This window comes from Camarhynchus parvulus, chromosome 6 (assembly GCF_901933205.1).
Source record: "Camarhynchus parvulus chromosome 6, STF_HiC, whole genome shotgun sequence".
Taxonomy (NCBI): domain Eukaryota; kingdom Metazoa; phylum Chordata; class Aves; order Passeriformes; family Thraupidae; genus Camarhynchus; species Camarhynchus parvulus.
Genome location: NC_044576.1, coordinates 21,336,648 through 21,363,722, shown reverse-complemented (window position 1 = coordinate 21,363,722; position 27,075 = coordinate 21,336,648). Strand labels below are relative to the sequence as shown.

General features: G+C 50.0%; 1 protein-coding gene across 2 annotated transcripts in view; it reads right to left on the bottom strand.

The window, feature by feature from the left end:
• Positions 1-17,865, bottom strand: part of HPSE2 (heparanase 2 (inactive)) — a 104,430-nt gene extending 86,565 nt beyond the window's left edge. Inside the window, exons 1-3 of one of the 2 annotated variants that reach the window (XM_030951717.1) lie at positions 17,537-17,865; positions 16,379-16,536; positions 4,833-4,994 (exon numbers count right to left, since the gene is read on the bottom strand). In XM_030951717.1, the coding sequence (XP_030807577.1) occupies positions 4,833-4,994; positions 16,379-16,536; positions 17,537-17,796 (580 nt within the window). In that variant the 5' untranslated portion in view covers positions 17,797-17,865. The remainder of the gene's footprint in view (positions 1-4,832; positions 4,995-16,378; positions 16,537-17,536) is intronic. The other variant, XM_030951716.1, reaches the window with a different exon arrangement.
• Positions 17,866-27,075: the final 9,210 nt, after the last annotated feature.

The window sequence follows — 27,075 nt, the reverse complement described above, 5'->3', positions numbered from 1 at the left end:
CAACCCTGTCAGGTACCAGCTCACAAGGTGGCCCACCCTCCAGTCCCATGCAGGTAGGTGTAGCTGGGGGATAAAACCCATCTGAGGAAAATTCCAGCAAAAATAACCACAGGCACCAAAAGCACACCCCACCCCACGCCCCGCTTCCTACACACACCCTCTTGCAAGGGCAGCCTCTGAGCCATGGTTCTCTCAGACCCAGCACTCCATGGGATGGGCCTCAGGCCCCACAAACATGTCCTGCTCAAGGACCACTGTCTCCCAGAGCCACAGCATTCAGCAGGAATCACAAAACAAGCAGGGGAGGTTCACAAGTGCAGGAAACCCACATGTCACAGGTGCTCAACCTGAGCCCAGTGATTCCCTGCCAAAGAACAAGTCCAACTGGGGTTCTCACTGCCTTTGGTGAGAAGCAAAAAACTCTTTTCTGTGGGACAGTATCTCAGTAGAAAGCTCTTCACACAGAACACTGCCCTTATCTCTGCTCTGTGCCTCCCACACGTGTGTTCTGTAGTAGCCTCACATAAACTCTGCTGCCCTACCCTGCTTTGTTCCACTCATCCCACATTACACATCCTGCCTGCGACAAGTGGGTGTGCACTCTGTCACCACCACCACATACCCCAAACCACTTAACTTGGGCAAAGAGGGTCTCTGTGTGGCTGATAACACCTCCAAAAGTAAACTTTTTCAAGGAAAAACCTCCCAGAGAGATCACAACTGCTGTTATGGCAGAGTTTAAGCTATCTAATTAGTGATGGGGCAGTGGGATGCCAGTGTAAAACACGTGATTGCAGCGTTGGACATAGACAGTGAAATACACTCTCCAGCAGCTCTCAGCTCTGTTCCTCTCAGTTCCATCTGATTTCAGTCCCTTCAAGTCTCTCTCAGTGCAGTGGGGGGGTGACACTGATAACACCCTCAGCAGGGTGTGACCACAGAGGGTCACCTGGGAACCTTACAAACTGTGTAAGGAGGGTCTGCCCCCTTAATCACTGCTTTTAGAGGCTGTGCTCTATGATATTACAGAATGGAGAGCTCCCACCACACACCTTCCAGCCTCCTCACTGGCTTCTCAGTGCAGATGTGGCGTGGCAGGACAGGCCAGAGAGCTCTCATCATCAGTCTCTATATGCAGTGAAGTAATCTCTGTCACAGTTTCAGGCAGAAGGTACAACAGAAAGTTGTTTCTCCATGTTTCAGAATGAGCAGTGGGGCACTATTTTGTTTCCTCTCGATGGGGAATCCTAAAGGGAAATTTATAGTCCATGCTTGTTTCTTGGGAAGCCTCAGTTACAATTAACACTTCATGTGAGTACAGGAGGGGCCAGTTTTTCATGTGTCTATGGACCTGAACAGTTCCCTCTTCCACAGACTTAACAGGCTTCACCTGGGAACAGTGCAGAAGCCTGTGGATGTCCAGTCTCTTAAACTACAAATGCAGCACACTGCCCCAGCCCAAACTGGCACCACAGGTGGAAGAATTTTGATTTAGTCTATTGGAGCCTGATGCTGCCCCACTCCACACAAGCTCACTCTAAATCTGCATGCACACTGTGTCTCACTGCTCGGGGCAGCTCCTCACACCTCACCTGCTGCCAGCCCAAGGTTGTGCTTTCTGGCCCCCCCACCTCCACCCGGTTCCAGCACTCCAAAATGACCTTCCTGTCACCTGAACATTTCTTCTGAGGGCTGCAAAGGACAGGAGCCTGCTGTGACAATTGCAGCTTCTAGCCCAGCTGATCCAAAACATAACAAGAATTGCCGCTTGCTCTGTGAACAGTGAAGGAGCAAAGGAGTTTTTCTAGAGAAAGATTCCTTCTCCTGCCTTGTCCCAGGGCAGGCTGAGCTCAGGGCTCCCAGAGCAGGGTAGGCAGTGCTGTGCACTCCCCACACTGTACCACAGACTGACCCAGGAGCACGAGAGATGCTGATCTGTGAAACGAGATACCCATCCCTGAGCATGGCAAGGAAACAGCAAAGATTAATAAACCTCAAAATATTTTACAGCATTTAAATAGCATGGTCACAGATCAAAGGCAATTGCTCATGTCAGGGAGGCAGGCTCAGTAAGCCTGGAAAGATCACATGCAGAAAGCAGAGGCAAGATGCAAGAGAAAGCCCGCAGACAGGAGCCGAGGAAGGCTCAACGAGAGAAACCAAGTGGTCTAAGCCAGAGTCTCACATGTGTTCCTGGAGGAGTGAGAGCCAGAAAGACTGCCTGGTTTCACTCAGTCTCAGTTGTGTCTTAGCACAAAAACACACATTTCATTTTAAGACACCCTCTTACCTTGGAAGTACCTGCTGCTGTGAGCAGCTTAAATCCCAGTATAACACAGCCCTGCCTGATGCCTGAAATAAGGAGCACACGGGGAATTATGTGCAACTGGTGAATAGATTTGGAAAAGCCCTCAACTCACATTGATGCCATAGAGACTGGAGATTCATGCCCTGCTATCTAAGATCTTTCATTCCTAAACCCACGAGGGTACTGCTTGAAAGTTTGTTGGCAGAATCCATTGCCCACACTTGCAGGCAGAGTGGGAGGCCTGAAAGTCTTTCAAAATGTTCATGTAACTATATTACCTGTGAGGTGGAGGAGGAGGAAGGGAATGGGACTTTTTACCCAGATCACTACAGTGGCAGTGGTAGTGATGGGAATAAAAATGCCACACAGTAGTATTTCCACTCTCAAGCTCTCCTAGAGGAGCTATCCCATCATAAAGCACCTTTATTCTCATATGACTTTGGGCAAGATAGTCCATTTACATTTTTTGGGTACAACTGAAGAACTAGCAGCAGTAGGAGCCCTCTCACCCAGAGGTGTGGGGTTCAATATTGCTGCAGTCTGGGTTGGACACTGGAGGCCATCCACAGCACGTGCACTGCATGAGGCCAAGTGACTCCTCAATACAGACCCCCAGGGGAAACCCTGCTCTCAAGGATCCCATGGATACTCCATCCCTGCACACTCAGTCCTTCACTAGGGACTCCCTAAACCGACATCTGCATTCTTGCTCCTGCACCTTGCCTCATGACCTGGGCACTCCCTATAGCACTGTACAAACCCACTGTGCAGAACAAAAAGAAGTCCTCAAGCAAACTCTGTCTGATTGAATTTTGAAGGTAAGAAATGTCCTTCTACAACAGATGTACAACCCCCTCTACACACCCCAAACACCAGATCCATCACAGAGAAGGGAAATATTTACACAAGTTAGTAGAGTTCCAGTTAAATATTATGCTTAGCTGTCTAGAGACCATGTTCTCAGACTATGTCTATGAAATAAAAGATTAAACTTCATAACAATTATGAAGTTGTTCTGCTCACATTCAAAGGGAGTTAAAGAACATTAAAATAGTTCTTTGGGTAATATTCTGGTGAAATTACTCTCTCCGCCCTGGAGAGTTAGAGCTAAAACCTTCTGAACTATCCTGTAAACACACTTGGAAAGGCTAAGAGCTAAGCTGATAACCAGGTAGCACCTCTGCTCTGCAGGTTCTGTAAAAAATGTGAGCAATGCCAGAGAGCTTTTGAAGCAGCAAGGGAAGGAGGATAGGGGAGAGCAGCTTCACTTCTCGAGGGAAGTTTGTTTAGTGGAAAGTAAGCAAGTTGTCAGGGGAAAAGCTGACAATGTTGATTCCAGCAGTTGTCCTGGGAATAAACAGCCAAGTGGATTACGTTACAGAGAATGAGAAACGGCTCTGAGGATCCCATTTACATGCTGAGCCTTCAGGAATGATGCGACTCAGCTACACTCAGGGCCCTGATATCCAGTGACCCCCTGGGCTGAGCCTTTCGACAGTGCTGGTGCCACCATCCCACCTCTGTGGGGTCCCCGAGAGCTCCAGCACAGCTGATGTCCCCAGGAAAGGCAGAGCTCACTGCTGAGGATGCAGATCCATGCTGGCTTCAAGGCAGGGGCTGGGCACTGAAACAGGGGTGGCAGCAGAGTGGGGAGGTTGTGCAGGACTGGTTTGCCTCTCCAGCCCAGCAGCAGGGGAGGGCCACCATGGGTTTTGCCATCTCCTCCCCAGACAGAGCGCAGGGCCCTCTCTCCTGTAAAAATAAGATGCCTGCCTGCCTTTCACAGGAAAGGGACCTGTCAAGAGGAGAAGGGGGTCTCGTTTGATTTATTGGTCTCTTGCTCCTTCCCATCATCTGCAGCTCATCCAGCTGTAGTGATAATGAGAAGAGATATGAGAGGACCCTCTTGGCTGCTGGGATACCATCCTTCTGCCCACTCACTGCCTGAAGACATCAGTCCTTTACAAGCACCATTAAATGTGTATCCAAAATGTGGCAGTCTCCTCCATCGAGATTCTATTCCCTGGATAATACAAACAGTTGCCAGAAAAAGAGTATCCTCTCATCTCTGTCTAGGCCATTATCCCTTTATATTTGCTCTTTAATATTTACTGGGTTCACACAAAGTGCATGCTCTGGAAAGAAAAAAAATCAGCTGCAGCTTAAAGGACTCCAAATTTAGTAATTGCTGCAGCCCCATCGACGTGAACAGTTAGCAGGGAGATTTCTCCAGCACTTCACATGCCGTGGTATTCTGCTTAGGTCAGACTGTAGAAAATGTTCTGTTCAGGGGCACCAAATCTGGAGTGTTTGCATAGGTGCCAGCTGCAGAGGCCTTATGAGTCCACCTCCAGTTCCTGCTGGTCGTTTCCCTCCCAATACCCAGTAACCCTGGTAGGAAACAGAGGCAGCCAGAGAGATGCTGATTCATACAGAGGCGAGGAACCCGAGGGTTTTAACACACCTGTGAGTTAGCAAGAACCAGACCCAGCTCCTGGCTCCAGAGCTGGTCTTGCAGCCTTACCTGTTAGTGTGAGGTTGCTGTATGTGTTTGAAAACTGCTCCTTTAACAAAACCAAGTGCATCTGAGCTGCCTTTTCCCTCTGTAGCTCCAACATTATGTCAGGATGCTGGGCGATCTTACAGCCTTTCTGCTTATCCAGGGCAATGTCGCTGCGAACAATGTCTACAGCAAAAGGGAAAGAAAAGAGGGAGATGGCCAAACCTCAGCTTTCATTTTCGCCAGATGCTTGGATCAGCTCCAGCCCATATGACAGTCACACAATCATCACTCAGCAAGAGCAACCCAACAAAGGGATCCAAACCCCTTGCATCCACCTATCAAATGACCCTCCCCAGCCCAAGCCTCCTTTTCTCCCACACAAAGCTCAAGCTGTATGTTCACAGAACCTACAGACCCTTCCATCCTTCACCTGCCTTGCTATTGGTCTCTTACAATGCTGACCCCTCCCTTGCAGGAGAGTGCAGAATTCTCCCAACATTTATATTACAATTCTGTTACATGTGTATTTGACACTAAATAATGAGAAAATACTAAATCCCATTCCAGTAACCCCTGGCTTCCACTTAACCTTGCCTGTCAAAGAGGTGATGAAGAAGGCTTGTTCTCACCTGGTTTATCCTCACTGCAGCTATCACAGGTCAGCATGGCTTACGACTCTGAACAAGTGTCTGTATCTTTCTAATGCCTGACATTCAGGAGGCAGAAGGATTATTCAACAATTGTTTTCTCTTCATACAAACATTTTATAAGCCATATTGTGAGACAAAAATATTATTCCCTACCCTAGAACTACTCACCTGCTGAGGAAAGGGAATGATGGAGTTGCAAGGCAGAACAAAAATCAAGTAAGATCTGGCAGTCTAAGCAGAAGGTGAGTGGTGCAAACTAGTCCTTGCTAGGTCCCTTATGAGTTTAATAAACTCTGTAACATGTTCAGATCCACAGGCACCAGATGCTGTCTATTTCTTACAAAACCTCAGGCGGCCAGCTCTGATAAGCAATGATTGAAGCTGGAATTCTTCCACCACATTGCATAAGGACACTTTGCCTCACAAGGCTGATCTTTGCTTGGTTCAATTCCCATCTAGCTACAAGCTGCTGAAGAAGCTTGTTGTCAGAAGAGAGTCACACCTTACTCCACACACACTGTCCAGCTCCTTTTTCGTTACATTGAGAAACACCAAAGTTGCTTCCAAAATTCATGCTCCTGTTTCTCAAGTTCAGCGCTTAGGTTCAAAGCTTTGTTATATCTTAGGCTGGCAGGGAACTGACTCCAAACATGTGGTGGAGGATTGGAAGCCACATTATCTTCCTGTCTCTGAGCCTCATCCTGGAGTCACAACACTTTTTTGTCCAGGCTGTGTTCTACCCCTTTCCTGTGTAGTTTGGGATGAGTAGAGCTTCTCTAAAGCTTGTCTGAAACAGACTGCTCAGAATGTCAATGTTATTAAAGTACCCATGGTCTCTAGTTAGCCCTGTGAGTTCTCTCCTCCACCCACAGCTAGCATACTCAGGAGTGGATACTGGGTAGCATCCAGATACCATGAAAATATGGTTCAGTATTTCCACATCCAGCACAAGGGCATCAGTGAGATGGAGCAAGAGGAAGGACTAATGTTCCTCTGCAGCTAATGAGCATGGACCCAACTGTGCGCTTAGTGCACATTCTCTTGGGTAGGCACTGAGTGACACTTGGGCCTATCCAACCTTTGCCCAGATAATGAATGATAAAATCCTGAACTCCTGTTGTGTGAAATATTTGGAAACTGAAGATTGAGAAACACAACCATATATCTGTCCCACACAAGAAAGACTATTGCTACCATTGTGGGAGTCACCCAGAGCCCATGACCTTCCTGGCTGATGGTTTTCCCTTCCTACAGAACTGAAGGCAAGAGTTGTACAACCCCCACCCCCAAGGAAAAATGAAGACAAACACATCAACGAGCCCCTGAAGGAGGAGAAGACTGAGAGGCAGACAGGTTTTAGATGGTCAACATGCTGTCTGCAATTCTCTTAAACTGCTGTAAGGGTGTCCAGGCTGGGTTAAAGAAAGTTTGTTTCCTAAAAGGAATGGATGACTTCTAAAACCCAAACCAGGGCAAATGTGGACCCATGTGGAGGAACCACTGGCCCAGGACCAGGGTCAGGGGCCAGCACATTGGAGGGCGCAGGGGACCATGGCAGCGAGTCCTATGTGATATCCATCTTTGGGAACCACAGGGATGGCTCTGCATGCACTGTCAGCAGGGCCTGGGGACAGAGGGCAGGCCCAGGAATGAAGAACAGGAGCTGCATTTTGATAAAGCTGCTGTGACAGGGATTACCACCAGGATGTCAAGCCACATGCAGACAAATCTCTGGAAGAGTGTGGGGAAGGCATGCAGGGCACAGAAGTCAGAGCACTTTGATAGTTATCTTCATGGGGTTCTGCAAGCTGCCACTGCAGACACTCAGGAAGCAGAGGCAAGACATGCAAGGTCCTGTCTTCTCAGACTGGTGAGGGACCCAAGAAACTTGCCCAAGACCTAAAGATGGAGGTGGACCCTACAGTCATTATAACTCCAGCTTAAACTGTGGGCAGATGTCTGGGACATGGAGCTCACCAAGGAACTCAGTGCTTCATACTCCACCGGGGTGTGCTCAATGCAGGGGAGGAAGCAAAGGCTCCTCTGCAGCAGTCTGCTGAACCAGCAGCGCTGAGGGAACAGGGGTGGCAGACCACAGCTTCTGAAGGCCTAGGGGCATTCTCAGCTAGAACACTTCAAGGGACACAGACAGCAAGGAGTTCACAGCTTTCAAATCTTAAAAGGAAGAAACAGAGTAAAGACAGATGCGTGGAAGCCCAGAAAGAGGACGGTATCCCGGAGGCTCCGGGCAGGGCAGCTCCGAGTGGGCAGGAGGAGGAGGGCACTCACTGCCTCACTGCCTTCCTGAGCCTCGAGTAAAAAAAAGAAAAAAAAAAAAAAAAAAAAAAAAAAAAAGAAAAGCGATAAACTGCTCAGCAGAGCACAGGACCGAGCAGCTCCTGCCAGGAGTGCGAAAGAAGAACTCCAGATGTGAGAGCCCCAGAGGATGCCAAATGTTTTCCAAGGCCGGCCGGCCGGAGCCGTGGCCCGGGCGGGCCGGGTCAGTACCCTGGCCAGCTCAGGCTGCCCCGCGGCCGCACGGCCGGGCCCGGCGGGCGCGGCGCTCGGGGCGGCGGGCGCGGGCCCCGCGGCGGCGGCGGCGGCAGCGCGGAGCCGGGCCCGGCCGCGCCGAGCGGAAGGAATGGCGGGAGCACACCCGTGTGGCGGCCAGGTGAGCTGCGGCTGCCGGCCCGCACCGACCGCCATCCCGGCCCCGGAGCGCCCGCCTCGGGCCGGGCCCAGGCCCCGCGCCGCTCACAGCCCGCCGGAGCGGGAGCTCTCCCCTCGGCAGGCTGCGGGGCCGGGCCGCGGGACGCTGCTTTGCGGCGGCTGCTCTGGCCCGAGTGCCCGCACACATCCCCGGCCCGCCTCGGGACATCTCCTGCGATTTCGTGCGCACCGCCCGCGGAGGTCACCGAAACTACCAAGGAAGCGTTGAAGAACAAGTTAGAAAACGCCCTTCAGGAGTGGCACAATCGCAGGGATGCTCTTTCCCGGGCATCCCAGGACCAGTTCAGCTGTACTAGTCCCTTTCTGTGAGTCACCTGCACCAAGGGGTTTCAATAACCATTTCCCACAGGACAGAGAAGTTCCAAGCTGAGAGACCTCTAGGACGGCGCACAGCCCGCAGAGACAGCTCCCAGCTAGAGCCGGGCTTCCCTTGCACAGACTGAGTGAGTTTCTCTAGCCGAGAATTTACACGTTGTCAGTGTGGCCTGTGTGCAGGTGACATTCCCATGGTCCACGCCACCATCTGCTCACACGCAATTCCATTCCAGGAGCTGCTGGAGTCATGGAGCAGACACAGACTGCAGCAGCTGAGCACCTGGAAGATGGGAGGAGAAAGGACAGGGCAGAGGGATGTGGTTATTGCCAGAGGGAGGTGTGACAGAAGGGCAAAGAGAAGTAACTCATCTTTCTGTGTCTGCGTGTGAAAGTGAGCACTGCCCACAGCGACCACCACTCCAGCAAAAGCAAGAGTCACCATGCCATGGCACCAGGACAAGCTGAGTTTAGCCATCCTCCTCAGGAGACTGTTTGCTTCAGATTTCCGGTCTTGAAAAGTGAATTCAAAAGGGAAAAAAACCCTCGATTTCATTCTAACAAAACCTGAACACTTTTTCTAGGAAATGGAATATTAGAAAATTATGTTAGCACCAAAATTAAATAGATGTTTAATGAGTGACCAGGCAAAAGTCTTACAGTTTTCACATTGCTAAACTTGTAAAATACCTACTTTTTAAATTAACAAATTTTAAAAACTTTTAAAAACAGGTTTGTCTGCTGGAATTATTACAAAATGCCCAGTGATTGCGAAATTGGGAACACAATTTTTTTTTAGAAAGACAGAAGATTTCTCAAGCCACAAACTGCATCCTCATCATGTCTGTCTTTAATGGGCAAATTTTTGACACATTAGTATCATTCCTTTATTTTAGCTGGGAAAAATTCCCTGACAATGAGTTCCAGAAGTTATTTCCCACCATATTAAAAAAAAGTCATATTTGTTCATTTTATATGTAATAATTCCACTGGATGCTCCCTATTTCTTGTGTCATGAAAACAAGGGAATAATCATTCCCAAATTGTCTTCTCTGTGTGACACCGAGCTCATGGCATTTGTCACAATCTCTGTCATTTTTTCCAAGATGAAAAATCTCTATGACTGAAAGATATGACTTTGATCACTTCCATGATCCTACCCCTCACAAATATATCCTTTACACTGATTAGTGTGTCAGCACCTAGTTTACTTATAGCATAAAAATGCTCCCAGTGATTGTTTCCAATTATTTTCTAATATCCCTATCATTAGATCCACTTTTTACTCACCTAAATGTATTCAGAGACCAATCCATAATAAATTCAGAACATTCTCCCTGAATGCCAACTGCTAATTTAGAATGGATAGTTGTACAAAAAGTCACATCTTTCCCTGTGCATGTAATTTTGCATGAATCGCTTTTACTTCATACGAAGTAGATGTAGCATGGAAAGAACTGTGAAACTAACAAAAATATGCAATTTAAAAATAGAATTTAGGATACTTGTTATAAACAATTAAATACATAACCACAGAAATCTTTTTATCTCACCAATACACAAGCAAATAGCTAACAAATCAGAAGTTAATTGTTTGATTGTACCATTTCCTGCAGTTATTAAAGCACTTTTCATGCATGATTATAGCAGAAGAGCTTTTATTTAAAAAGAAAAAGTGGAGATAAACAGGAAAGTTGGAAGTATCTCCTGCTCAGGCTCCCTTACCTTGTATAATGTGATTTCTACAACCTGGGGTTTTTTTATTTTTAATTTCTAAGGAAACAGCTAAGCCCTGGGACTCCTTATAGAGGCAGAGCAGGTGTAGCTCCTTCCCTGCAGTTGTGGTGCCTGGGAACTGGGAGCAGGAGGCTGAGGCACAGAGCAGCCCCAGGTCTGGCAAATCCCAGAAGTCCAAAGGACATCAGAAGATCTTCCCATCTTGGGGATTGAGCTCTTGCTATGCCTGAAATGCTACAGCCCTCTCTAAGGGGCTGTGTTTGAAACACTCAGAGGGTGAAAAAAACAACTATTTCCTCTTCAAGCTCTGAAAGGACAGATGTCTAAACTGTTGAGGGACACAAAGCAGACAGAAAAGGGGCCCTGGGTAACCAGAAACAGAAGATGATTCCCTGAATAAAGGAAAATTCGTTTGTTTGTTTTTACCAGGACAGCAGGATGGTTCTCCATTCAGAAACATCTAGAGCAGTTTTATGAGCTGGCAGAGCCAAAGGGACACTCCCAGACACATGGCAACAACATTCTCTTTCTCTGGCTCAGGTATCCTAATACCCCATGATCATCCTCATAATCCTAAATCACTAAATGCACAGTAAAGATGTTGCCTTTTTTTTTTTACTCGAAATAATTTTCTGCTGGCTCAGCAGAGGATCAGAAATGTGCCAGAGCCAGCACAAGAGAAGCAGCAGAACAGTACACAGATCATAAAGAAAGCATGGGGACCAGCCCTTCTGATGGCAAACAAACACGAGGTGAGATTTCCTGCCTTCAGGACATAGATTGGAAGGATTTAATCTGACCAAGACTGAGACTGCTGCAGTCCCATCTGCCTTCAATGCAGGCTTTCCTTTGCCAGCACTGTCCTCTACACCTCTGCCTCTCACACAGCACTGGTCAATTTGGCAGCTGAGCAAGCTGAAGTGCAATCACATCTTTACCATCAAGTTTTGGTCAGCTGAGATCCCTGAACCAACTCACCACACAAACCCAGGCTCCAGGCATGGAAGAGGAGAGGAATATGCCAGAAGGGGCAGGAGGGTGGGAACAGCAGCCCTAGCTGAGGTCAGCTCCAGCCCCTGTGTAACCACATAAACAAAATCTCAGGTCATTTAACATGCCCTCAGGTCATTATTATCTTCCTTTCCACTCAGGCATGTTCTAATAGCATGGCATCCTAAAAGACACTTGTGCAGTATGGACTGAGCAAGGGTAAAAATATGTTCCCACAGCCAGACGAATTTTGAGGCTTAGATGCAGTGTTGGGTACCCGAGGATGCCTGAAGAAATGGATGCAACACTGAAATAATACACAGCATGATGTGAAATTTCCCACACTAACTGCCAAATCCCCTGACTAGTATGGAAGGCTTAAGAAACATGTCTTTGTAATTTTCTGTGTTGTAATTTGACATTTTTCCAAATGGTATCCCCTTAAAAAAATAGGTGATAAAATAGAAGGAAGCAACTTACCAGCAATCAAGAGTATTTTTGAAATGCGTTGTCCATACACACTTCAGCTCAGAAACTTCTTTGATGCACTACCTATAGCATGCAAATGTAGTCCCCCTCTCCCTCCCATGGCCACACAGGGACACACAAAGTGTCCTTTGGTCTCTTCTCAGCCATGAGAAGGCTACAAAAGTCTACAAAAGGCTGGGCTGCAGGAGTGAGAAGCTGTGCACTTGGGCCAGCACATCTTTGAGAACTCCAGCTGTGAGTAACTCCTCTTTTTCTGCTGGGCTCCTCCCTGACAGCACATTAGCCCAGGGGGAAGCTATAGCAGTGTCTGTGCCACCCAGGTTGTCCAAAGCTTGCTCTGTGGCTTTAGGAGCCAGCCAGCCAGCAAGGAGCTTCCAAAACCAGCTCTGGCTTCAGGCACTGAGACAGCACCTGCAGCACTTGCTGAAACAAGACCAGGACTCCACACACATGTAACACCAATACCAGGCTCCAGGACAGCAGGCAAGTCAGGTTTTAACAAACTCAGCTTCAGGACAGGTTTTATACCACCAACAACCCATGCCTTTGCTCCAAAGAGGAGCTGCTCAAGCCTGTTTTCCTGGAGACCAGCGTTTCCTGTTGTCCCATTCCTCAGACCCAAGTGGTCCCTGGCACATGTGAGGCAGTTGAAAGGACAGGCTGAAAGATTGTTTGTTAGGAAGGCCAACAGCAAAACGAGAAACAGGCCTACGAGATAAACTGAGCATGAAACCTTACATCTTGGTACCTGCCCTGGAATCAGACATGTGCAGAGAAACACATCGCCAGATAACAAAACACAACGCTGAGCACAGCTGGGGAAGAAAAACGAACTCAGCAGGGTACATACAGAGAAACACCATTTAAGGGAGGGAAAAGTCTCTCAGGCTAAAAATGTTACACCTCTTGATCATAAAATGTCAAAAAGTCTCTGGCACAGCCCCACCTCCTGGTGCCACAGAGGCTGACATACATCAAACTGGGTTTCTGTTTCTAGCAAACCTCAGGCTGGCCAATGCCTTATCCAAATAGGGTGGGCTCCAGGACTGACCATCCAAAGTCGGAGCTGCATGGGATGGAAGCCACCAGGTGTGCAACATAGGTGGGGTGTTAATATAGCACATTAGATGACCTGATATTTATCAAAGTCCAGGAGGTACCTAGAGCCATGCTACCTAACAGAGACTGCACACCCTGTGGCTCACCAAGAGCATCTAGCATAGGCATCCACTTTTGGAGTTGCCCTGTCAGGTACTCACAAATTTGCCAGCAAGTGATGAAATTGCTGTGCCAGTTTTATACACTGTGCTGCAGTAAATTGCCACATGCACTCTCTTCATGGGCATGCCAGGCAGTAACCACAGAGCATGCACCTTTTTGTTACCTTTGCTGCCCCAACATGACCAGTTTAGACTGGGGTGAGACTGTTCACACATACAAGGAAAAGATATCATACACCCCTGGTAACACACAATACTTCCAGGTCTGTGTTTCCAGGAATAATCTGAACAAGAAATGAGTTATCCTGAAACCTAAAGGAGACCCCTTATTTCAGGAAAACGAAGTACATTTTAGATACAAGATGAAAGCAACTACTACTACCTTCAGAGAGTACCCACACTCTCTGTGAAAGAAAGAAGTGGGAAAAAATGGGTTGATGAACTCAAAGGCAGGGCAAGGTAAAGGCAATTTCCAGAAGGTGGAGGTGCATAGCTGGGACCATTTTAAAGGGAATCAAATACAATTTTAAGTGCAGGGGAAGAGCAAGGTGAATCCCTGAGGAAGTCTGATAGTCAGGAAGGCAGAGCACCACAGAGACAGAAAAGAACATGGAAGGGAGCAGCAAGGAATACCTGGTCCGAAGAGCACCAGGGTGGCAGAGGAGGTTTACAGGATGAAGATCCCTGTACAGAGATTCATTCCAACTCTAGCAAGCATGGTCACAGGGTCCATGAAGGATGATACAAAGCAGCCCTGGTGCTGCCACCCATCTGAATGCCTGAGAGGGCCACACGGGTGTGGGCTGTGAGCACACAGTGGGGTGCAGCTGCCTGGGATGTGAACACCACTCACAGTCACTCACTTGTAACTGCAGTTCTCTGAGCAATCTTGCACACGCGCTCTTCACCTCTCAGTCCTGCACTCTGTGAGCTGCTGCAGCCTAGAGGAACATAAGAAGTGCCCTTCCCTCCCCCTCTGAACACAAGGCATGGGAGCAGCTGTGGGGGCTGCAAAGAGAGCCCAGATTCTGTGGGCCCAGGAGTCTGTGTGCACCCACAGGCAGAAGCGGCAAAAAGACAAACACTCAAAGCAGAAAACAACCAAACAGTCACTTATCACATCCCTAAAAATCACTAGGGTGCTGCATAAGACTTTAAAATTCACTGATTTCTCTGTTAAATGTTTTCTGACTTTTTAACTAATCAAGCTCCCCAGCATCTTCCCCACCTCCAGGCCATTATAAGAAATTTCATAAAATAGGTACTGGACATATAAAAGCCTGTGGACATGGAAAACAACTCCAACCACCCCAGACAGCTTGGAGAGAAGGAAGGGTACCAAGCAGGATGCAGGATGCTTGTTGGCTTCCCCCATGCTCAGCTGCTGATTGCCATCTGTTTTCCGTGCTGTCTGTTGAAGCTGTAAGTCCTCAGCAGCAAAAGCAAACTGCATGCCCTGATTCCAAGCAGGTCCTGGGTGAGCCACAGATGAGGGAACAAAAATGGAGCCAGGGCTCCAAATGGAGAAGGTGGCTGCTCAAACCCAGGACAGCAGGGCAAAGAGCTGTGGTGGCATCAGGATTTCATTTTGGAGAACTGGATCCCTCTAGTGAAGTACTTAGTGCAGCCTCAGCACAAAAGGATGTGAGCTACTAGCAACTCTAGCCCTTATCCAAATAGGGTGAAACTCCCTGACCCTGGAGTTTGCACACAGATCTTAAGAACAAATACGAGAGCTTTGCTTCCAGGCAGGAAATCCCTTCTACCACACCTTTCTGATTTACACCAATGCTTGATATACACCACATGTGTCTTCCCCTTCCTTCACCCACATTCACAATGGTCCTGTTCCATATTTAAGTGATGAAAAGTTAAGACCTGTGGTTACAACTTCTATGAAAAGCTTCATTTTGAAGGCTGCTACATTTCAATTTTATTGCCATGAGGAAAAGTGAAAAAAAAAAAAGCCAAAATATTTCACTCCTTCCTTAACATGAAAGCTGTTGTGAAGACATTTAATAAGTAAGTGTAAGTTCTCTCCTGCAACTTGTTGAAATATGGAAGGTGGGAAAATTTATTCTTACAAATGTTTTGTATGAGTCCCATCCACAATTTTATGCATGACACTTAATTCCTACTGTACAAGGTGTCTGTGGCAAGTTTGGTCAGCATTTTTTCCTGCAGTGCATCTCAGCAGGCAAAGCTTACAACAAACCCTTCCACTGAGATTTGTTACAAGAAGAAAAACAAGGAATAACATCGGGATTGCCCCAGCTAGGAGAGCAAGTGAAAGACGGAGCACAAAAACTCACCCACCTGCCTGCGTGTGGGAATAGAAGGACATTCATCTCAGAGATGTTATGTAGGGAAACAGCAGGAGTGAGAGCCATCAGAAAACTGGCAAATGCATCTGCTTTTTCCATTCAGGACTGCTGCTGACTAGATCTCTGCAAAATTTCCTCTGTTCCACAGACCTGCCCAGTGGGATCTGTCTGGCATTAATTGGCCTTCAAAATTACTTATGGAAAAATCTTAAGCTAATTTTTCTAAGTCGTTGAGTAAGGAAAAAAATTAAAAAGCTTGTTTCTTTAAAAAAAGAAACAAACTAAGCCACAGAGAAAAATCAATAAATTCTTGCATGTGGACATCGTATTCTGCTTCTTAATAGAAATGCCGTAGGACGGAGATATGGCCCTAAATTTTCTACTCAGTTTCTTTATGTGAATTATGGGCCGCGAAAGGTGAAAGCCTTTTGTGTACTGAGGTCCGATGGGGAGAAGGGCAGACGGCGAAGAGGGGAATAGCGGGAAGGCGGGGGCCAGGCGGAGACTTTGGAAAGAGCTCGGATGGCCGAGCGGTTCGGAGGGGGAGCAGCCCCGACCGGGCACCAGCAGGCGGGGACCGACGGACACCGAGCCCGGAGAGACCGCGGGGAGCCCATGGGGCTGCGGCGGGCGCAGAAAGGCGCACAACGGCGAGGTCCATGAGGAAAAGCAGGGCTCCGAGAGCCGCGGCAAAGAGAAGCGCGGGACGGGGCATCCCGGGCTCCAATGCCTGGCCCCGCCCGGAGCCGCGGCAAAGCCTCCCTTGCGGCCGGCGCTGCCTGCCGGGGCTCGGGGGCAAAGGGACACGGAGGACGCGGCGGGGCGGGGGAATACGAAAAGTCCCGCTCCCCAGTGCTGGTCTTTTGTTCCCAGGGGCCGACACCCGCCGAATCCCCCGGCAATCGGGGGAGCGAGCTCCGCCGAGCTCCTCGGCTCCCCTCTCTCGGGAAAGAAAGGGTACGGGAATTCTCCCCTGCCCGGTGCCCGGCGGCAGCGTGCCCGGGAGCGCCACGGCCCTGCCGGGCGCGGGGAGAGCGGGGCAGGCGGAGCGGGACCGCACGGCTCCCGCAGCCCCCCGCTGCAGCGCCCGCCCCCGCCCCGGCCCCGGGGCTCACCGTCCTCGTAGTTCTTGAGGTAGTAGTCGGGGCCGGGCCCGCCGCGGCTCTTGGCCGGGTTCTTCACGTTGTGGAACTGCAAAAAGTCCGTCCTCTTGCCCGCGAAGCGGAGGAAGGCGGGGGCCAGGCCCCGCGCCAGGGTCACCAGCCGCCGGGAGCTGAGGAGAGGAGAGAGAGGGCTGAGGAAGCCGCGGGCCGGGCCCTTGCTTCCCCAGTACCGCCAGCGACCGGGGACCACGGGGCTCGAGGACCCGCCGCCGTCCCGCCCGGGGCAGTGCGAGGGGTACCAGCGGCTGAGGGCTCCGCGCGGGCCGAGCGGCGCGGCCCTGGAGCGGGAGCCGCCCCGCCCGCCGGTGGCGGCCCGGAGGCCGGCGGGCCCGGCTCCCCCCCGTCCTGCCGGCGCCCTCCGGACAAGTGCAGCGGCGTCCAGGAGGCAGAGGCGCTCAGCGCCACGCGGGACCGTGCCGCGGGCCGAGCCGCCGGGGAGGGGAGAGGAGCGGGGAGGGGAGAAGAGCGGGAGCCGTCCTGGCTCCGCTTCTCTCGCGCCTTCCCGCATCCTCGCCCTGCTCCTTCCCCGGCTGCCGAAAGGACCCTCGGAGCGGGCGTGCGGAGGAGACCCGCTCTCCCTCCCCGACTTACCCAGCAGGGAGAAGGCTCTCTGGCCGTCCCAGCGCCTCCAGGCCGCGGCCGCTCCGCACCGCCGGTGGAACCCAGCGCAGCTGCAGCCCGGCTCTGCCCCCGCGCAGGGCTGGAAGTCCGGGGAGCGGAGGGCTCGGAAGACCTGGCCGACACCCGCTCTCTGCCCGTCGGGACCCGGGGAAGGCTCGGCTCGGCTCGGCAGGCGGCCCCGTTCCTGCTGCTGTTTTTTGTTCCATTTTGATTTTTTTCCCCTGTGCTGCCTCGGCCCCGTGTTGTGCTTTTTTGCAGAGGAGCGGTTGCTGGAGCGAGGGGAGCACGACATTTTTGCAGTCATAACTGATAAGTCTCCGAAACGCTTTCTCCATTGCAAACATGTGCATCTTAATGGAAACCATGGCCTCGCTCCCTCCGTCACAACAAGCGCCGCCAGCAGCGCGGAGCGCGGCAGGGCTGGGCGGCGGGGCCGCCGGGGCGCCCCGCGGGCGGCGTGGGGAGGGCGCCGGGGGGCTCCTGCCTTACCTTAAGAAATCGAGCCAGCCATCATGAATGATGGAGGGGTCCAGCTGCAGGGAGAGGAAATTCTCACTGATTATCCTGACAGGGCTCTTGGTGTTGACATCAAGGAGAATGAGAGTTCTTCCCTTCACACCTGGAGGTTTCTCCACCGGCAGTGCTCTCCTGTCCCCAGCCTGGGAAGGCAGCGAGAAGGTGGCCATGAGGGCCAGCCCAGGTGCCATCAGGGCTAAGAGCCCTGGGGGGCAGGAGCTGGGACAGGGCATGCCGGAGAGCAGGAAACCCCTAATTAACTCGCTGTCTGCAGGGGCTCGCTGGTGGCTAATTGTCCTTATCTAAAGTGTGGGGCGCTCTGCCTTTTTTTGCAATGTTTTGGTGTTGGTGGAGGGGAACTCACGCCCCTGACCAGCCTTTCTCGCAGCCGGTGCCAAGACTCCTTGCAGCCAGCACCGCCCCTTTAAGAGATGCAGGCTCCAGACATTTTTAACTTTTTGAAGGTAAGGGGAGGCTCCTGGTTTAACCCCCTCGGCTCGGGGCCCGCCGCCCTGCCGCAGCCCCGCCAGCCGCGAGTTTCGCTTTGCGCCGGCTCCGGCGGACGTTTTCGCTCCCGCACCACGCAAAACCGGGACGGAGTCGGGACACCGAGACACCGGGGAGCTCGGGACGGGGACCGGCGCGCGGGGGCCGGCCAGCACGGTCCGAGATAGTCGCCGGCTATAGGAACGACAGAGCCGGTAAGGCAGCGAGGGCGGCCCTGGATGGGGAGGGGAGTGGGGGGGTGGTAGTCACCCCGGGAAAAACCGCAAGCACTACCTAAGGGAAAAGTTACCGCCACACTGCGCCGGGACCCGCGACGCTGGGCGAGGCTCTCGGGGCTGGGCGCTGGAGGCTCCGACGGGCGCAGCGGGGCTGGGGGCCGCCAGCATCCCGGAGCCCGGGCGCGCCCGCTCGGTGCGCCCTGCCTGAAGCACCGGGCCGGTCCTCGCACCAGGGCCATCGGGCACTGCGGGGAACCGGGGCACGGGGAATCGAGCCGCCGGTCGCCTTTTTCCCTCCTGCCTCCGAGCCCATCGGTGTCCGACCAGCGGCAGGGAAAGGAGAGGGGCGGCAGCAGCAGTGCCTGGTGTGGAAACGTCCGCATCGGGGGCGGAAAGGACAGCACGGTTTGATGGCCCCGACGAGGAGCCCTGTGCTGGGGCCGTCGCTGCCTCCAGGACGGACCGGAGCAGGACGAACCGGGCTCGGCGCACTGCAGAAGTGCAGGCGGCTGCGGTTGCCAGCGCTGGGCACCGGGTCGTGGCACCGGGCCGGGGATCAGTGGCGGCTGCCGACGATCTCGGGAGCCTCAAGGAATGTCCATCCAAATCGGACATCCTCTCCGTCAGCAGCCGCTCCCCGGGCAAGCCCCGAACTCCCACAAGCAGTCTGCTGCCTCCGGGACACGTAACGCGCCCGTCCCTGGGCTCTCGGCCGCCGTGGCCCGCCCCGGTTCCCGCGTCGCCCAGGCCATGCGGGACGGAGGGCGGACGGCGGGAGGGCGGAGGCGGGCCAGGTGCGGTCCGTCGGGGCCCCGCAGCCCCGGGGATGGGGCGGCCGCAGCACCATCTGCTGGTGAGGGGCCCGGCGCGGCGGGGGAGCCGGCACCCACCTGCGGACACCCTCCGCGCCGCGGTCGGGAGCTGCCCGGGCTGCGGGCAGCAGCGCGGCTTCGGCATCGAGCCATAAATCTCCCTGCAAGCGTGGCCGGGCACCGGGGGCCCGCCAGTCGGCCTCGGGGAAGCCGGCGGGGCGGCTACGAGCGGCCCGGGCAGCCGGATCAGGGGCACCCCGAGCGCTCGGGCAGCCCGCTGTCCTGGCAGGGCTGCCCGCCCCTGGGAACCCTCTCCAGCTTCTCCCGGTGTCCGTGCGGAGCTACCTGCGCCCCCCGACCGCCCCAGCCAGGGCCCGGTGAGCCGGCGGCCAGCCCCGGAGCTCGGTGCGCTCGGCGGAGCCCCGCAGAGGGGGGAAGCACTCGGCCTGGCCCCGGTGGAGCCCGCGGACAGCGCTGTCTCCGGAGTGGAAATCTCCGCTCCCCTGTCTCTCTGCCCTTGAAACGCCCCAAGAGAAGAGGGGCAGCCCCCCCTGCCAGCCCCGGCTCACTCGGGCGGGGGCTGCGGCGGCACGGAGCCGCTGTGGTAACGCGTGGGGAAGGATGAAACATACCTCTGGCTCTGCTGGGGGCGAGCAGGGAACACACGAACTGGGATCTGCCGTGAAACCATCCCGCCAAAGCGGAGACGGGAGCAGGGCTCCAGCCGCGCCTGGGCAGAGGCTGCCGAGGGCAGCGCAGCTCAGGCTGACCCAGAGCAGCAAAGGGTGCCCGGGGCAGCGGGCTCTGAGCGCTGGAATAAGTAAGAGGATCCGGGGAAAAGAGCTGTGCAATTTCAGCTGTGCAAAGCCCTGGCATCCCGGCACAGGAAGAAGGCAATTTAAGCCTGGAAATTTGTGTTCGGCTGCAAACATTTCTGCCGAGGTTTGCAATAGCACTTAAAACTGACCCAGGACCCAAAGCCTCCACTTCAGAAGTTGCCCGGTTTTTTTGGGTCATCTCCAAATGAGGAACACGAGTTTCAAAATTATCTCGTTATTTTTTAATAATTTTTTTCTGTGCTTTCAGACGATGAGAGCAAGGCTTCAGGGGTATTTGTTGTGACTGCAGGCCGAAATTTTGTATCGTGTCTCCCTCTAAGGATGGTTCTATTTTCAAACGAAATTCCAGAGTGTTCTGTAGTAAAAGGGGAAAAAAACCCCACAAACAAAAAGCTAAACAAATTATCCACTTTAACCTCCTTTTTATATATTTTTTTCCTTACAAACACATTACTTCGAAAGAGAAATGTGTTTATTCTGAAAAGTTCCCCACAATTAGTCTCTGCTTTGAACGCAAACTCCGGATGCACTGAAGTCACTTATCTGCGGAGATATCACCAACAACATTAAACAGCAGGGAAAGAGGCAAAAAACCTCCCAAATGCCGGAGTCACCTTCCAGATTCTGGGAAGACGACGTTAAAGGAAATATTTATTTACCTATCTGAGCTTTCCAAACCAACACCGGGAGCTTACCCCAATCCTGTGCTCTCAGAAATGCAATTGCACCCCACTTTGCATATGACTCCAGCAGCTGCAAGTGAAATCTGAAAATACAGTGGTTCGGGCTTTTCTGTTTGTTGGCCTGTTTTTCAATAAATTGTAGGCTTGCTATAGAAAACATTTAAACGCTAAAAATTCCCCGGTTATCTGCGAGCGCCGGGGCAGCAGCGGAGGCGCGGGGAGCCCCGGGAGCCGCCGCCGCCGCCCGGCGCAGCTCCGGGACGGCCCCGGAATCCAAAAAGAGGGGCCAGGGCCACCCCCTCCCCAGGCAGGCACGCCAGATAGGAGCTATCTCAATTTACACCAGCTGCGACCCGGGCTGGCCGTCCGCAGGGGCGGCGAAGCGATGATCCTTTCTTATATTACGATAATTACTTTAGAAAGCCTGACTCACATAAAAAGTATCTATAAAGATTTACTCGCGGTTTTGTCAATTTCGAAATAGGTTTCTCCGTTTTCCATCTACTCTAAACTTGCTGGTTTTAATCTCCAAAACAGTCATTGGAAAAGAAAACTGGGGGTGGAGAAGCATTTCTATAAAGAGCTTAACCAAAGCACATTAAATATTTTCCCAACATCACCAAATAAACAACAATTCTCCAGCTCCCTATAAACTATTTAAAGCATGTCATATCATCTCTTCTACTTTTGCCAATGTACTTTTCTTTCAATTTACAAGCTGATTAGAGCAGGGGCCTGTCTTTTTGTATATATTTGCAAAATATTTGGCACCCTTTCAGTCAGTTGCAGTTCACAAACACTTAAAACTGCATTTAACTTCATTATTATAGGTAGTCACTTCGATTTTTCCTCTCTTTTGTAGAGCTACTGCCTGTGAAAGTGCTTCTTGTAAATGGTCTGAGCAGTTGTTGAAGGTTTTCAGCAGATGAAACCTCTTCAGATGGAAAAAAAAAAAAAGAGAGAGAAGAAAAAGCACAACGGAAATCTAAACTCAGATCTCAGGCTATACAAATTGGCCCAAAAGAAAATGGGGGAAATCTCCATAGGAGGAACATTTTTAGTTCACTAAAGAATAAACTTTGCTCATAAATGATGAAAGTTATTATCATCAGAGGATGTCCTGTACCAAACAAACCTCCATTAGGCTGGGAAGGATAAAACAGGCTAGACAGCCTTTAAAAAAAAAAATCATCATGTCTTTGATTCCCAAGATATCAACCATGTCTGTTTCTTTAGTGCTGTCAAGTAAATCTGAGTTATGGATGCTCTAAAAGAAGCCAGCAAGGAGAAAATTCAGCAAGTGAAAATTAAGAGTTATCCATACTTCACAAAAATACACTTTCTTTTCAAGCTCTTAAGCTTCTGCCCTGTAGCATGGTATGACAATTTCTTAGAAGAGCAAGACCAGTGAATGTGGTAAAGCTGTGATCATCAGAGCATGCAATTGCATGACAGATTCTTTTTACTGAGCTTTTTGCTCTTTCTGCAATGCAGTGTCCATCATTTTCACCACAAGAGCCTTAACGTCTGGAATGCAACCTCCTAAAACTGCCAGTGCCTCAAGGTGGGTGTCACAGCCTGAGCTCCACTGCTGAAACCATTTTCGAGCCTGTTTATGTATCATGTCGAACCTGATCAAACAGACAGAGGACAGTTGCTTGATTTAATACAGCATCCACATATTGCTCTTTAATGTAGCTGATCTGGGAAGTTGTGTAAAAAGCAAATCCCTCTGTCTGAGCGAGAAGCACTGGCTGGTTAGGGAGCTCAGGCACAGCAGGAGGAAAGCATGCCTACTGAGAGAGCTTCCTCCCTCCTTACATGCCAAAGGCAAGGCATCCATCAAAGCCAACAGCCTGGTCAGGAAAAGCACAGTTGGCAATGTTGTCTTTGCATTTTTGCCAGCGTGAAAGGAGCACAAACTGGTATTTCCAAATCTAGCCATAGGAAAATAGAGCACATTTCTTTGAGAGTCATTCTGTACTCACTAGCTGTGTAATGAAAAAACCTGTAAAAAAAAGGTGGGGGGGACAGGGGCAAAAAGCACTGGTGCCATAAAGGTTGTGAGGTTGTGAGTGTGAGCTCTCCTTGTGTGGAACACCACAGAATGAAACTGGGAAGATGAAACAGAGTTTTTAGGCAGCTACCAATCAATGATAATTTTTTTAGTTTTTTTTCAGTTTTTGTAACTTAATTTCCAGTTCTGTGAGAGGTTAGATACCATGTACTCTGTTGGAATAAACAACACCTATTGTTTCCCTTATCTGCCTTATTGTTTTACTTTATCTGACTTCTGATGCATGGTCTCAAAATTCTCTTACCAGCCCAGGGTACCCTGGTCCTGCAGATTTGTCTGTAGAGAGAACTTGTGAAATCCCAAAGTGCTGAAGTCCCAACAGGACTTCTGAAGTTCTTGAAAGACTGAAATGCACAATTTCCATAAAGCTGTAGGAATTGCTCTGGGGTTCAAACCAGGTGCCATCTCAGCACACAGAAATCCCCTTTGCCCAGTGCCTCTTCTGCCAGCAGAAGAAAATCCACATAATGACTGAGAACATTTCAGTGTACAGCAATGCCCTTGGACAGAGAATGCTCTTTGGCTCCATTAACTTCTCTGTACTCATCAATGGCCAGGTCTGATTTCACTTTTGTCGTTCATATCTTGAGAAGCAGCAAATACAGCAGCAATTTGTCACTGCCAAAGAGATACAGAGTGAGAACACAACAGTGAGACTGGAGCTCTGCAGTGCCCTGAAGACCACAATAGCCTTGGAAAACTTTTTCTTCAGACTGAGTCCAGCCCTGAGCAGCAGAGAAATGTGTAGAATTATTCCTGTTTCACATCATCACAGGAAAAAGAAAGAGAAGTGAATATGCCAATTTTACAAGCCTGAGAATGAATGCAAGCGAGTATTTGTCCCACCATCTGGGGGAGATGATAGAGGTGAAGGAAGAGGGAATATGAGGGGGATGGTAAAAGTTGACAGAGACCTTCTATTTTTCTGGAGGGATGCTTTACATTCCAGCAGCAAAAATGGAGGAAGCGGACATGAGAATTAGATCAGAGAGAGGAAGTAAGAAGATGGATGAAGTGCAAGGCTGGAGGAGCAAACAAGTCAATTATGAAAAAGAGGAAGGAACTGTGTGCAGAAATCAACGAGGAGATGGAGCTCAGGGGAAGGAACAGCAGCCAAAATGCTCTCAAATCAGAGAAGCTGCTGGGGTGAGAGAGACAGAAAAGAATTGGAATATTTCAGGTAATGATAAAATTGTAAACCCCTTTCTGCTGTATTTATTTACATAGGGCAAATAAGCTCTCTGTCACCAGCTCTATCTAGACATCTAAGCATGGCCCTGCTACAGACAAAGACAGGACAAATCAGCCATGTCAAAGCTGCAAACTGTTGGTGTGCATTAGAGAAATCAGAAGCAACACATGAAACTCAAGGCTAAAGAGTAAGAGGAGAAAACTATGGGTCATGCCTGAAAAACAGACAAATGGATGAAGTAGAAATAAAGCTAAATGCCCATAAGGAACCACAAACTTAGGAAGCTCAGAAGAGAGCACCACTGAATGAGGGGGAAAGGCCAGCAGTACATCAGTGACCTGTACTCGTGGAGGGAGGAGTCTCGGGCTGATGCCAGATGGACTTTAAACCAAATACTCTGCTTCCATTGCCCAGAAAAAGCAATGTTCTTTCTGCATAAATTCCAGAGCCCTTCCAAGAACTCATCCTCACCTCAGCATTGCTGGCATTTCAGCAGAAATGAGGGGTGAGGTGCAGAGTCCCTAACCCAGGCACAGAACCTTATTGCCCTATAGGGAAGGTGCATTTATTCACAGCACAGACATTTTTGTCCTTTCAACTGGGTATTGCCTTGTATCTTCTCCCTGCATAGTTCCCCTTCTGTTGGTCCTTTAGAACAGCAACAGTTGAGAAAGCTAAAAATAAAGCTATATAAGCAATATAATAGGCATGCAATTGCATGTCTATTTTCTTTGAAAAAATGATGCTTTATTTCCTGTTCAATGGAAAATACAGTTTGATGTTACAACTATTAGGTTTTGACTGAATGCAGAAATTTGACTGAAACAATGACATTTCCCCCTCTATTTACTATTACCATATGTCACTGATTATATATTTAAGTTGCAAAGATGAATTAAATTTCATGGCTTCCTCAAGCTAGATTCTCTTGGAATGGACTGTCTTTTGTTACTAACCAAAATGCTTGGAAAACAGTTTAAATCAAAACAGCAGACTTTTGGTATCATTTCAGGAGAAAACTGGTTATCACAAACCAAGTGCTTAACACATCATCATCCAGCAGGCTGGGTGAAGCCTTGCAAAGCTGCAGCCATTATGGCCAGGATAGAGAAAGAGGGTTAATTGAACACCACAGACTTAGAGATGGAAAAAGGAGAGGAAAAAAAAAAGGACAGTGTTTGAAGCTCTCTTGCCTGGGGTCTTATTCCTTCTGCTTCTGAAGTTATCAAATATCCCACATCACAGTGCTTATTTCACTTAGTTAGGGAAAGCATCTTCTCTAAGCTGGCTACAGAGCATTAGTGACAATCAGATTGCACATATGTTCCAGGAGAAGCCAGCCTTGTCCTTGCTAGATTTCCTCCCGCTTTCTGGGGAGAAAAAAAAAATTTGGTTTTCTTTTTTTCCCCTCCTTCTGTTTCCCATCATGATTTGGATTGCTAACATTTCTATCCCCACTAGGAGTCCCTGGTGGCTCCTGGCCCTTTTCTAAAGGACCAGCGGACAGCAGAGCCCCTGGGCTCCCATCAACCAGGAAGGAAGTGAATTGCAACCCACAGCCTCCCAGAGTCCGATTTCAGACCTTAAGGTGATGCAAAAAGACTTTAGGAAACTCCCGACTTCTAACTTCCCACTTCCCCTAGGTCCTGTCTGGACCTGAACAGCCAGAGCTGGAAGAGGACAGCACTGACTGGAGAAGTCACCACGAGCAGGTTTGTGGATATTGAAGGCTGTGACACAAGAGGGATCTCAGTGGTGGCAGACACAGTGTAAAGCAGAACCTGAACAGTGCTGGTGAGTGGGAATCAGGTCATTCCTAACTGAAGAGTTTGGGAAGAACAGGTAAAAGAAGTAGGATTCAGCATAAGGAGGACAGCTATGCTGTTCCTGCTGAAGGACTCAGCAGGCAGGATACAGCCAGGACAGGCCTCAGTGAGAACATTGCAAATTCATGTCATACTTTGCCAAAGACTCAATCAATTGAGCATGTGCTAAAGCTGAGTTTGTTTTGTCTTATTTGGAGCTTTGGAAGATATTTCCTATCTTGACTCGTTGAACACACTCCAACCACACACCTGCAACTTCTGGAGTGCATCCTCTCAGCAAGAGGCTGGCTAGCACGTCGTCACTTATGCAGGGCAAATCCTACTGAAAGCACATCTGACCACAGCTTTCACACCAGTTTACTTTTACATGTAGCACATGTAAGCTAACATCTGGCAAGAACACAACTATGTCCTGATCGAGATGGAGCTCATAGCAACAGATGGTGTTTGATACTGCAGGACCAGAGGGCTCTACCTTAAACTGAGCATTATTTTCTTTCTGAGTTTTTACCCCCTCTGGCCACATCTTTTTCTGGGTGGAGCCACTGCCACTATGGCTTTGCAGTCCCCTCAAGACCAAACACACTCAGCCTGCAGGTCATTGTCTAGTCCTAACACCCAGGTGATTTTGCTCCCATTGAGGCACCATTATATTGTACATTAGTATAACACGAGGTTAGCAATGCCCTGAACCAGACAGTGCCTCCAGGGCAGGAGGAAACTTTCTCTCCAAGCACACAGTAGCTCTGCCTGCAGGCACGCAAGCAGCACCGGTAGTTAGCAATCTAACAAGCAACATCTGCTGCCTATTTGGGGGCAAAGGATGAAAAGCCAGCAAAGAGTAGCCTACAGATCCAGCTCCTCAAGACTGAGATTCTCATACAAAAGGGAAAAGCGTTCGGAAGAGAAAATCCATCATCAAAAGCAACGTTGCTGTGGCTCTGGAAGATACAAGATGTGACTAACTGCCTCTGCAGCTTTACACAGTTACTGTCCGCGATTTTTTTTTTTTTTTTTTGGCCAGATCTTTATTTTGCCAGTTAAAGTGCGGCGAGAGATTGCCACCTTGTGGTTCCTTCTCCTGCAGTGCCATGTTTTTCTTCCCACTAGAGGAAGAACCACTGGTCTAGCCTTTCTTCCAGGCTAGACCAGTGGTTTCCAAACTGCTGTCCGGGGATTCCTAGTGACAAGGGTACTATGGACAAGAATATACTATACAAGAATATACCTTCCAAATACTTAATTAACTAGAAAAGCACATCTGTAATTCACAGTCCCCAGTGCCTATACTGAGAAACTTATCACTAGAAAACCTTTCAGGAATCTAACTTGCAAGTTAATAAACACAAGTAACTATT